At 38.6% G+C, this 12706-nt stretch overlaps 1 protein-coding gene across 1 annotated transcript in view; it reads left to right on the forward strand.

The window, feature by feature from the left end:
• LOC126248002 (zinc finger FYVE domain-containing protein 9) overlaps nucleotides 1–12706 on the forward strand; it is a 383986-nt gene that overhangs the window by 341647 nt on the left and 29633 nt on the right. The window contains exon 16 of the mRNA XM_049948584.1: nucleotides 122–246. Coding sequence (XP_049804541.1) covers nucleotides 122–246 — 125 coding nt within the window. The remainder of the gene's footprint in view (nucleotides 1–121; nucleotides 247–12706) is intronic.

Raw genomic sequence — 12706 nt, forward strand, 5'->3', positions numbered from 1 at the left:
TAGTATAGGAGTGGAATTCAATGAATATCTGTTTCTCTTAACGTTAGTTTCATCTTTTATTTATATTATTTTCTTATATCAAACAGTAACATCTCACCACTTTGCCATTAAATGTTTTCAGGAACTTCGTTCTGCATTGAGGAATATGAAAGATTTCAGTATCAGCTGTGGACCCACAGGAGTAGAACAACCAGATGAAGTGGTTTACATCAAGTGGGTGCAGGATGATAAAAATTTCAACATTGGGTAAGTAATGTGCCAGTTACAGTAGTCAAAATGGATATACTCTCAGAGTATGGCTGGTGGCATGTGATTACCATTGTCAACCAATTTGGATTTTCAGGTATGAGATTCAGGTAATTCTTTTGACAGTATGCATCACGATCATGGAATGGAAGTGGTAATGAGCTAACCATTGATGGGAGACATAATGCATTGTATATTATCTATTTATTATGAATTTGATGTTTAGATGTTATTTCTTTATTTTTTACCAGTTGACACAAGGCGGTAAGTCAAAAAATATCTGCGCAATTTATTTCTAATCAATAACAATTGCAGTACAAAATTTACAGTGAAGTCATGTTTCAGCATAGTCACTCTGATTTTCAGTGCACTTATTCCACTGTTGCACAAGCATTCCAATACTGTTAGGATAAAAATAGGTTGATTGAACAGCAAAACACTTATGCACTACTGCCTTCACCTCTTCATTGGAAGTGAATCGGTGGCCTCTTCAATCATCTTTGTATATTCCAAACAGATGCAAATCCGACTGTATGCATGATGCCTCAACACCTTGAAATGCATATTCTGCACAGTTTATATGGCAAAGGTGTCAATATGTGGATCCACTTTGTCATGTGAAAACACTGTTTGACAGTACACCTCAGTGTTTGTTTCAAATTGCAGTCTTCAACTAGTTAGAAAGCATGTCACTGTAACACCGACTGTTTACTATTGACCCTTTTTCCAAGTAATTTTCCAGAATTGACCTTTGTTTGTATAAAAAAAAAAAAATAAAAACACGTGTTCATTAACACGGTGGTACAGTAGCTGCTGAGACTTCCACTTGACTGACATAAGTGAATTTTTTTGGGACCTGTTTTGCACTGACTTTACAGACGTTGAGTGTGCTGTGAATAATGTCATGTACAGAACCATGGCTAATGTGTATTTGGTTTGCCACTTCATCAACAGACACTTGTTGGTTATTCAAAATCGGATCATAGACTTGCTCAATGCTTACATCAGTAACGGATGTGAGTGGATGTCCTACTCTTTCTTGATCAGTCACACTCATTCAACACTTTTGAATTGTTCAGTTCACTGGTAAACACTTTGTCATGATATTACATTTTCCCCACATTTTGCTAAATGTCTTCTATAGGTATCAGTTCCTGATAGGCTTTCAAACCACAAAAGATGTATTATGGGATTCAGAAAACTATGTAAATTGCAGTCTTGTGTACCTCACAAGAGCACAACCTGCTGCAAACTGTATTACTGTTGTAATATATAGGATGTAAGAGAAATGTTTTGCAGTGCAGCACCATATATTTTACTTCCTAAAAATAATTTACAATACATTTACAGCATCTCCTCAGCCATTGAAAGGGCACACCAGATCATTTCTAAAATGTTTTGCAGTAGTTGGGTACATTCATACTGCCACATGAAATCTCTGTCTGTAGAATGTTGTTATCCTTTTAGCTAAGTTCTCACATGTGAAAAGTAGGATAAGTCTGCTGGGTAGGGAGCACTTAATGACTGTATATGTTACTGCAGCTGAGCTGAGTAAGGAGTGCAACTGTTTGCCATTGTGCGGGGACATTCCATTGTTATATATACACATGCGCGCGGGCGAACACTTTTTTTATTGAAGGAAATATTCACTTCTTACTTTTTTACTGCAGTCCATTGGCTGCAGCAGGTACACTCTGATCTTCAACTACCTCTTTTTTTGCAGCTTAATTAAAACATTGTAATATAAATTATTGTTGTTTCCTGTGCTGATAGCACACTATAAGCTGACTATTGTGTGGAGGATGCTTGGAAGCAAAGCTTTTGTGAACTGCTTCATAGCACATTAGCTGCTGGGACAAGCTCTGCCTTCTACTGTCGCAACCATCTTATAGCTTATAAAAGAAATGAACATGTAATGGATTAATGCACCAGAGAAGTGACACAAAAGTAAGCCTCACTTTAATGTTTGGGTAATCAAAAACGGAATGTTATTGGTAAAAAAAAACCATTATGTATGAAAACTGTAAAGATGTAATATAGAACTAAAAACCTAATAAAACCATGAATCAGTTCCACTGTTATCATCCGTGGCCATGTTCATGCAGGAGTTTTCAGACACTGTGATGCTGCCTGAACCCACATCAACGATGTTGTCTATGGCAATTTGCATAAGACTGTCACATTTCCAACAGTCTTCCTTCAAATCGTACACCTTTTGACAGTAAGCATCAGTCCTTGGTGCTGATTGACTGGTAGAATGCATCGGCAAGGCTTTGCAGATTTGCTGCAGATTTATCCCCCATTATGTTTCCCTCTTTGGAGGTTGCATTCGGTTTCCATCTATCTTGTTTCCTAATACTGGCAGCAATTTACTGACTTTGTACAATTTTCATAAGGGTATAAATTTCATAAATTGTGCCTCTAATTACCGGCATATTAAAACCATTGATTGCTGCTTCAAGTTCACCACTTCTTTTTCTGAAAGAAAAATAATTCTTAGAAGTTTGAACTGCATTCAGTGCTGAATACATTGAAATGAGACAAGATTACATCTGTAGCCCGTACAATGTACAACTGTGCTTCTGTAAAAAGTGGTTTGGCAGTAATAGTATACCTGTGAATACTACCTGACCAATAAAGATGGCAAAATAGAAAGATCCTGTGCAATTGTGGACAGATATGAACTATAGATAGAAGCAGGTTGTGACCCGTCCAACTGCTGCCTCACATTCTAAAATTTTCCTAATAAGCTTTAAATATGGTGTGTTGTAATTGAAGAATAATGTGTGAAACTGTCAGATATTGCATTACTACTTGTCGTATAGATGTTATTCTATGCACACTCAAACTGGCTCCATTTTCATTACAAATAAGAAATAGTTTGTGAAAAGTACATGGATATTTTTATGAAGGAAGAATAGCAGTAATTTCTTTATTTCAGTCGATTAAGTTTTGGGTACTTAAATATGAATTGAACAAAATTTATCTCAATGTACATTCAACAGCAAAAAAAGCTTAGCCTCTGTGGACAAAATGGCAGAAAAATTTGACAATAATAGATAAATATTGGACCAAGATGTGACGTCAGAAAGAAGGAGCAAGTTGTCAATTCAGGAAATACGAAGCATCTGACAGTCACTCTATATGCTAAGGATTTAAGGACTGATTACTTTCCAGCACAGATTATGGACTTGTTTGAATGTTTGACTGCACTTGGGTACCAACAAATGTGAGGCACAGAAGCTATAAAACTCTCTAAGAATAAGCTTCTGATAGCTCACTAGTGACAATTCTGGCTTAACTGAACATGAAAGATCTATTTTTCCAGCAAGTGTTTTATTATTATTATCATCATCATCATCATCATCATCATTATTATTATTATTGTCTTTTGCTACTTGAAATTAAATTTTGCACGTTCTCCAATAAATATTAAAGCCACAAAATTACCTTCCACAAGTGTATTGACTCGTGTGTTCATGGAGCACTGTATTACATCTGTTCCTTGTGGTGTAATGGTTAGAAAAGTTGAGCAGTAATCTGAAGCTGCAGCATTCAAAGCTACATGTTTGCATTTTTCTTGTTCTATCATTTGTATGAGTTCACTAGAAAGAAAAAGAAACCCAAAATTTTGGACAACGTTTTCCCAAATTATGAAGTTGAATGTGGAGTAACGACATAGCTGGGTTTACTGTCTATCGACTTTTCTGTAATTCAGATGTGTTTCTTCAAGTAGCTAAAGTCATTAAAGGTACGGTGTCTTATGCCAGAGAAAATATCCATCAACAAAAACAATGTTTGGAGAGCTGTTCCTGAAAAATAGAACTGAATATGAAAGCATTACCAGTTCAACATAAGAAATGGTACAGATTTGTAGGGGTAGACCTTATGGTTATTATTCCTAAGTGTTTATAAGCAGTGATAAAATTTTCTCTGTAAATTAATGACCGAATACTTCGACTGACAGCAAACAAGTAAGGATGCAAAGAGTACTTGTGCACCTACAAAGAGCCATTAAAGATCTCCTGAATGTGCAGATTTATAAAATTAGTAACACAACATTACTGGATTGCCTGTTTCTCAGCAAATATTAACTGTAATATACAAAATCTATGACAGACTTCTAGAAGTGAATTATGCCCACAGTTCAAAGCTAGACACAGGAGTCTGAACTCTGACAGTCAGGTAATGAGATTAAGTACAAGTAATGGGTTTTTAGTTTGGTATAGTTCATTAAATACAGACCAAACCTCATGGTAAAAGGATGAAAATAGTAAAAATCATTATTCACTGTAGCTTCATGTCGCTGGTATAGTTAAGCAAAATGTTGCATCACAATGCACTGTTATATACCTACGAATCTCAGCTGTCAAATTTGCCAAACTATTGTTTCCTTTTCCATTCCCATGTCCAAACTGCATAGGATCCAGTGCAGTGTCGACTATAATTAAATTTTCCATATTTAACACGGTATAACATGAAAACTAATTACCGTCCAGTTCCAACAGTGGCCACCAGGTGACGTGAGCAGTCATCATGACGCACTGTCTCACACACTTGACTAGACGCAGTGCACTTGTTGATGTGTTAACAGGAGCTTGAACAAAAGGAGCAGGACATTATTAGTGATGCTTTATTATCAAAACAACAGTAATGCTGCAGCTGCGCTTGAAGAATATTGCCAGCTGAAAGGATTATGGAAGAGTCGACTTTCTCCACCTGCAATGTGGAGCATGATGAAGAAGTTCGAATCAACTGGAGAACTGGGCATCACTCTGGGAATAGTACGACGACCGGTTGCACTACAGGCAGTTGATGAAATTGCTGTTGCTGTGGCAGACAACACTGCGTGCAATTGCCGATCTTCAGGTAATACGTGTGCTGTGTCACGACAGTTGAACATGCTGTAGTCCACTGTATGGAAGGTACTTCAAACCATTCTCAAATGGTATCCATACAAGATCCATATTGTACAACTGCTCACACCACAGGATGCACGATGACATGTTGACTTTGCTCTCCACTTTTTCACAATGATTGAAGTTGACAAGGGCTGGCCCTGGACCACCCTATGGACAGACGAAGCTCATTTCTCTCTGGCGGGTGAGATGAACACAGAGAATCTCCGAGTGTGAAGATCTTCGCCTCCAGTCACTGTGCGTGAAGTTTCTCTGTATGGTGAACGTGTCACTGTATGATGCGGCTTCACGCCTACATTCATCAGTGGCCCATTCTTTTTTGAACAGGTTGGTGCTCAAGGACTGTGTAACTGGCCAGTGCTACTGTGATATGCTTTGCCAGCATATCATACCCGCCCTATAGGAGAGAAACGCTTTGAACTTGACATTTTTCATGCAAGATGGAGCCCCACCACATATCGCTCATGAAGTTCGCCTGTTTCTCCAAAACACATTTGGAAACGATCGAATTATCAGCCAAATGCTTGGCCTGGCACGATTATCTGATATCACCCCCTGTGATTTCTGGTTGTGGGGCTACCTGAAGGACGTGGTTTACCAGAGGAACATTCACACATGTGTTGATCTGAAGCACACCATATCAAGAGAGGTAGCCAGCATACCTACGGACATGCTTCTTTCTGCTGTGCAGAGTGCAATCTTCGCTTTCAGGCTCTTCTGGACACTGATGGGTGCCATATTGAGCCCCGTTTGTAGCAGTAATAGTACTGTTATGTAATGCTATGATGTACCATAGCAGCACATGAAAAGTGTTTCAGTTGAATTGATTCTGCATTATTTCTCTTCCCCATATCCTTGACATTAATGCTACCAAGTTTGGTATTCGTGCAGTAATTAATTTCCATGTTACAACATGTTAAATAGCAAAAGTTTAATTATAACCACCCAGTGTTACTGAGGGTACAGTAATATACAGTTTATGTTGTGGACATGAATTCTGGGACACTGCATTTTGTGTGAATGCATCTTCAATTATTTACAAACAAGTTAACAACAGACTAACTACCCCTAAAAGAAAAAAAACTGGATGGGAAAGACAAGGGAGATGATGGTGAGATGAGTTGCAGTCATGTGGTGAACCATACATAGTGAAGGACACAGAGCTGTGGAAGAAGTCTGGAGAAGCCTCTGAACAATGGTGGGACACTAACTGCTAGTAACAAGCAACCAAACAAACAAACACACCCATGGCCTTGAACCGTTGACCTCTGGTTAACTGTAATACGCTCGTTGTACTGATTGTGGATGGATGACTGTTATTGAGATGTTGTCAAACACAACATATTGATCTGATGTTGATTTCTGTCTCTCCGTGCTGATGAGTTGAAGGTGTTCAAAGCAATTTTCTTCAGCTACATGGCCTGTCCTCTTTGGGAGTCTCTCTGCAACTGCAGCAAACACATATGTTATGCACTAAAGTGACTTGGTATCCATGTGCATCACATATCTGGCATGTTTGAGTGGTCTTTTGCCAGAATGAGCTAAGTGACATTTAGTTAGTTTTGAGAAATAAAGGACTGAAGTTATGAGTTTACAGCAACTTATTCAAAAATATTTATGGTTATACATGTGGTATGGTGCATAATGGGTGTGAAAAAAATTTTACAGCCATTTGGAGTCTTGCAGCACATTATTTAATTACAGTATGAAACTTACTGCTGCAGAGAAACAGTGTAAAACATCCATGTACATCAGATTATTTTGTTTTCACACCACACTAATGCACCTTAAATACAAAGAATAAAGTAATTTTTTTTTTGTTTTGTTTTGTAGTATATTCATACATAGATCAATTTCGTAACTGAAACACACAAAAATAATGTAAGTATGTATGTAATACAGCATTATTAAACAATTTTTGGAATTAGGAAAGAATATTGGAATATACTTAAGGCGATGCTTATGCTTCCCTGTTACCCATATGGGTACTGTATTACTCATCTTCTTCACTACTGCCATTGCTCATTTCTGTTACTTCAGCCATTTTCAGACCCATGTAGAACTTGTGGTATATTAGGGGTACATACATTAGAAGGTTCTGAATATCGTTCACTTTCTCAGGGTGTAGTGTGCACCCTGATGGATACAGTGTAGGCAGTGCAATTTGACTGATGAAACAGTAGTGGGCATTTAATCCTTTATTGAAATTCAGTGAAGAATATTCTTCCATGCCATTGTGACTGTATTTGTAGTCCATTACCCCCAGCTCCTCTTTTGAAAATATCATTTTCTTAATCCTAAGCCACTCAATCTTTACTCCAGAAAGATTTACTTTTCTGTTTTTTCCAGTACCATAGTACATTTGAAGTCACTATTTTCCATTTTTACAACTTTAAATTTACCTTTCTTCACTTTGGCAATCTCAGTAATACAATAAATCTGTTGTGGGCAAGTATTTCTGGATAATGTCTTACAAGGGAACCTCCCCAATAAGTTGGCACAGTGGATAGGCCTTGAAAAACTGAACACAGATCAATCGAGAAAACAGGAAGAAGTTATGTGGAACTATAAAAAAATAAACAAAATATAGAAACTGAGTAGTCCATGCGCAAGATAGGCAACATAATGGCTAATATAAACTCAGGAACGCTGTGGTCCCGTGGTTAGCATGAGCAGCTGCGGAACGAGAGGTCCTTGGTTCAAGTCTTTCCTCGAGTGAAAACTTTAGTTCTTTATTTTCAGACAGTTATCAAAGTTCAGGCACTCACACATGATCAAATTCGCTCTCCAATATTCCAGGACATGTTCAGATTTCCTTGGACATATGCAGGATTTGATGGTCTACACACGGAAAAATTTGAAAACGTTAAAAACATATGTTTTGACAGAGCACAGGGAAAACTGTGCGACTGTGAAACTGTTGCATTCATTTGTTGCAGTTTATGTGACAAACTCTTATGTTTTCATCACTTTTTTGGGAGTGATTATCACATCCACAAGAAAACCTAAATCGGGCAAGGTAGAAGAATCTTTTTACCGATTCGCCAAGTGTACAAGTTAGGTGGGCCGACAACATATTGCTGTCATGTGATGCACATGCCGTCACCATTGTTGTATAGAATATATCATACGTGTTTTCCTGTGGAGGAATCGGTTGACCTATGACCTTGCGATCAAATGTTTTCGGTTCCCATTGGAGAGGCACATCCTTTCGTCTACTAATTGCACGGTTTTGCGGTTCGGTCGCAAAACACAGACGCTAAACTTATTACAGTGAACAGAGACGTCACTGATGAACCAAGGACCTTTCGTTCCGCAGCTGCTCACGCTAACCACGGGACCACGGCGCTCCTGTTTTCACACTAGCCATGGTGTTGCGTATCTATGCGCATGGACTACTCAGTTTGTATATTTTGCTTATTTTTTCATAGTTCCACACAACTTCTTCCTGTTTTCTCGATTGATCTGTGTTCAGTTTTTCAAGGCCTATCCACTGTGCCAACTTATAACTAAATCTGAGGGGGTTGCGATGGGGAGGTTCCCTTGTTAGTATCCTCTCTATATTCCCAAAATCACTGTCATTTGGAAGACACGAGTGACCAGGTTAAGCAAATTTGTGAGTAATTTCCTCAATCTTATTTTTGTCACTCTGAACCAAATACATCCAAATTGTTGTAATTTTAAAATTCCTGTTTTGTCCCCCACACAAATCCGACCATACTAACATCCTTGGACCAATCTCATGAGATTCGATATACTTCAGTACACAAGAGCCCACCTCTTGAGCTCCTCCTGAAGCAATAGTTTCATTCCTGCAGTGCATGCTGCCTTTCCACTTTTAAAGTCATGAATTCCAAGATTAAAGCAGGAGAGTTTATGTTTGTAGTATGCAACACCTGTTGTCGGTTTTGGCAGCAGTAATGCTTTCTGCAAATCAAATCAAAAAACTGTAAGATTATCTTCTGTCCTGGAGTTCTCCATATCCCTTTTCAGACAATCTCTTGCAGCTTCAGCCTTCGTGTGGTGCAATTCCTGCTAGTTTTTTAATCTGTGTCTACTTCACCAGACCTAAGTGTATCCCCTGCTGTAATTAGCATGTTAAGCCTGTCGCATGTTTGACACATATCCTTTTGAGGAAGCTTGAAACTGAGACCAAAGTCTCCTCTAAATACTTTTTGGTACAGTGATTGTCTGGGAGGTTTAACATTGGCATCTTCTTCTTTCAGCTTATCAATGAATAATCTGTTCCTCAAATTAAGATTAAGTATACTGTCCAAGGGGTTTTTTGACGAATTTCTTCTGTAGTAGTGACTCGATGTAGTGGGAAAACTATTAAAATGATTGTGGATGTGAATAATCATTGAGTCAGTACTTTTATTATGAGGTACGTGTTTTCCACGCTGGTCATATAAAGCGTTTGTCCTTGCTTTGACTCTGGCTTGATGCATCCTGCTACCAGAAGTCTGCAGTGTCTTTAGATACACTACATGATCAAAAGTATCTGGACACCCCCAAGAACATATGTTTTTCATGTTAGGTGCATTCTGCTGCCACCTAGTGCCAGGTACTCCAAATCAGAGACCTCAGTAGTCATTAGACATCATGAGAGAGCAGAATGGGGTGCTCCACGGAAGGTACGGATTTCAAACATGATCAGGTGATTTGGTGTCACTTGTGTCATATGCTGCCTGTACACGAGATTTCCACACTCCTAAACATCCCTAGGTCCACTGTTTCCGATGTTTATAATGAAGTGGGAATGTGAAGCGACATGTACAGCACAAAAGCGTACAGGCCAACCTCGTCAGTTGACTGACAGAGACCGTCGACAGTTGAAGAGAGTCGTAATGTTTAGTACGCAGACATCTATCGAGACCATCACACAGGAATCCCAAACTGCATCAGGATCCATTGTAAGTACTATGACAGTTAGATGGGAGGTGAGAAAACTTTGATTTCATAGCCGAGTGGCTGCTCATAAGCCCCACATCACACCAGTTAATGCCAAACGACACCTTGCTTGTTGCAAGGAGTGTAAACATTGGACGATTGAACAGTGGAAAAACATTGTGTGAAGTGACGAATCATGGTACACAATGTGGTGGTCTGATGGCAGGGTGTGGGTATGGCAAATGCCCTGTGGACGCCATCTGCCAGCGTGTGTAGTACAACAGTAAAATTCGGAGGCAGTGGTGTAATGGTGTGGTCATGTTTTCCATGGAGGGGGGGGCTTGCATCCCTTGTTGTTTTGCATGGAACTATCACAGCCCAGGCATACATTGATGTTTTAAGCACCTTCTTGCTTCCCGCCATTGAAGAGCAATTCGGGGATGGCAATTGCATCTTTCAACATGAGCAAGCACCTGTTCATAATGCACAGGCTGTGGCAGAGTGGTTACATGACAATAACATCCCTGTAATGGCCTAGACAGAGCCCTGATCTGAATCCTGTAGAACACTTTTGGTATGGTTTGGAATGCTAACTTTGTGCCAGCCTTCACCGACCAACATCGATACCTCACCTCAGTGCAGCACTCCGTGAAGAATGGACTGCCATTTCCCAAGAAACCTTCCAGCACCTGATTGAATGTATGCCTGTGAGAGTGGGAGCTTTCATCAAGGCTAAGGGTGGGCAAACTCCATATTGAATGCCAACATTACCGACGGAGAGCGCCACGAACTTGTAAGTCATTTCCAGCCAAGTGTCCAGATACTTTTGATCACATAGTGTAAGTTTCTTTGCATACCTTCACATTATTTCCATCTGCACTAGAAATATAATAGTTCCTAGAAAACTACTACTACTTGTCAGTTTTAGAACACTTCCTTTTGATGGGAGCTTTTTTAACTGAACCATATATTATTGATGTCTGCACATCCCAAGACACTCTTCCATAAAATGTGTCAAACTTTTTCTCCTCACAATTTAGTTTTTGCAGCATTTTTCTCTACATGAACAATTAAAATCAACAAATGTCTTCCTGGGACAGTCTCCCCTTTACTGTTAACATAAATTTCCCCACTATTTTGGTTCTTCATCCTTCGGATTTTCTTCTATTGTTCCCAGTTTCCTTTTCTTCGCTTATAGCCAGAAATTTCATGTTCATCTGAAAAACAAATAATTTAGATCTACAAAGTCGTTTTAAAGATTGATTTTATAAGAATTCCAATTGTGAGATCACATTAAGATTTTCAGTTTCATTACTTTGGTGGCTGACAGATATGACAATTCTTTAAGAAACTCTTTTTGCCAGAGTGAACCATCTCCACTTTAAAGTGTATTTCCTGCCCTAAATAAAGAGGTATTTCTTTCCACAGGGTCAATATTTCTGTCCCCTCATTATTGTGTGGCAGCACTGGCCGAAATATCGACATACACTCACTATCGATTGTGCAGTGACCACAGATTTACCACTCATGGTCATGATTCATTCTGGCCTGTGAGATAAACAACGTAACGTCAAATAAAAGAGTTTACTCTATAAATGAAAGTATAACTTCTTATTAAAACCCACTTACCATCTGATGATTGAGAGGGACCATCGCTAGCTTCATATATATCAGAAGAACCAGAACTAAATGGCTCGTCTTCACAATTAGCATCATTTTCTGCCATTGCATGGGAATGTGTAACTGAGCTATGTACTGTGGTAGCTATCTTTTGATGTCACATGGTTCACTTTGGAATAGGAGAATGAATAATACCAACCTTCTGCCAAAGAAATCCCTTGCTGCAACAACAGAATGAGGCAAGTTGTTAGATAGTTTGTTTTGGCATAAGGCAAAATGAAACCCCATCATTTTAAAACTGAATAACTCAGGTGTTTTTTTTTTTTTTTTTTCAAAAAATGTTGCTTAGGTCATTCTGGCATAAGACCATTCGTTTATGGGTCTTTTGGTATCTTGCATCTATACAGTAGTGATTAAATGTCACTAACATTTAGGGTCAAAGGCTATGCAATTTCCCTTCAAGGATGAGTATGGAAATGGAAGTTGCCTGTATATTGGGAACTGTGGATTAAGTATCACCTTGTGTGATGATTGTAACCTCATAATGTCAGAGACTCAAATTCTGGATCCAATAAATGCATGGTATTAGTAACAAACCAACAAGAGCCCAACACTGATTACGCATGTTTTTTGTATTTATTTCAAATGACACGATTCTTTTTCATTTGTTTAAGAGTTTTACATTAAAGGTATACGTATTACAGTGATCCATATTCTTGAAATTGGCATTTTACAATTTGACCGAACAGCCATTTCTTGTGTTTTATCAACATCGTTATAACTACCTAATTACAGAAAAAGATGACACAAACTCTGTACATAAATCAGCACGCCATGGACCAAAGCTGAATCTACTACCTCTGTCATACTGCCTTAGTTCCATTTGTAACAACAGGTCTACCAAACAGAGTGTTTCTCTTTATTTAGATATATGTGTTTCAAAGAAACCAGCTAACTACTATAATTTAGAAACTGTACTGTACAGCTGTCAGTTACTATTAGAGTTCCATGCCTCAACCTGTAAAAACGGA

The sequence above is a fragment of the Schistocerca nitens genome, chromosome 3 (assembly GCF_023898315.1).
Source record: "Schistocerca nitens isolate TAMUIC-IGC-003100 chromosome 3, iqSchNite1.1, whole genome shotgun sequence".
NCBI lineage: Eukaryota > Metazoa > Arthropoda > Insecta > Orthoptera > Acrididae > Schistocerca > Schistocerca nitens.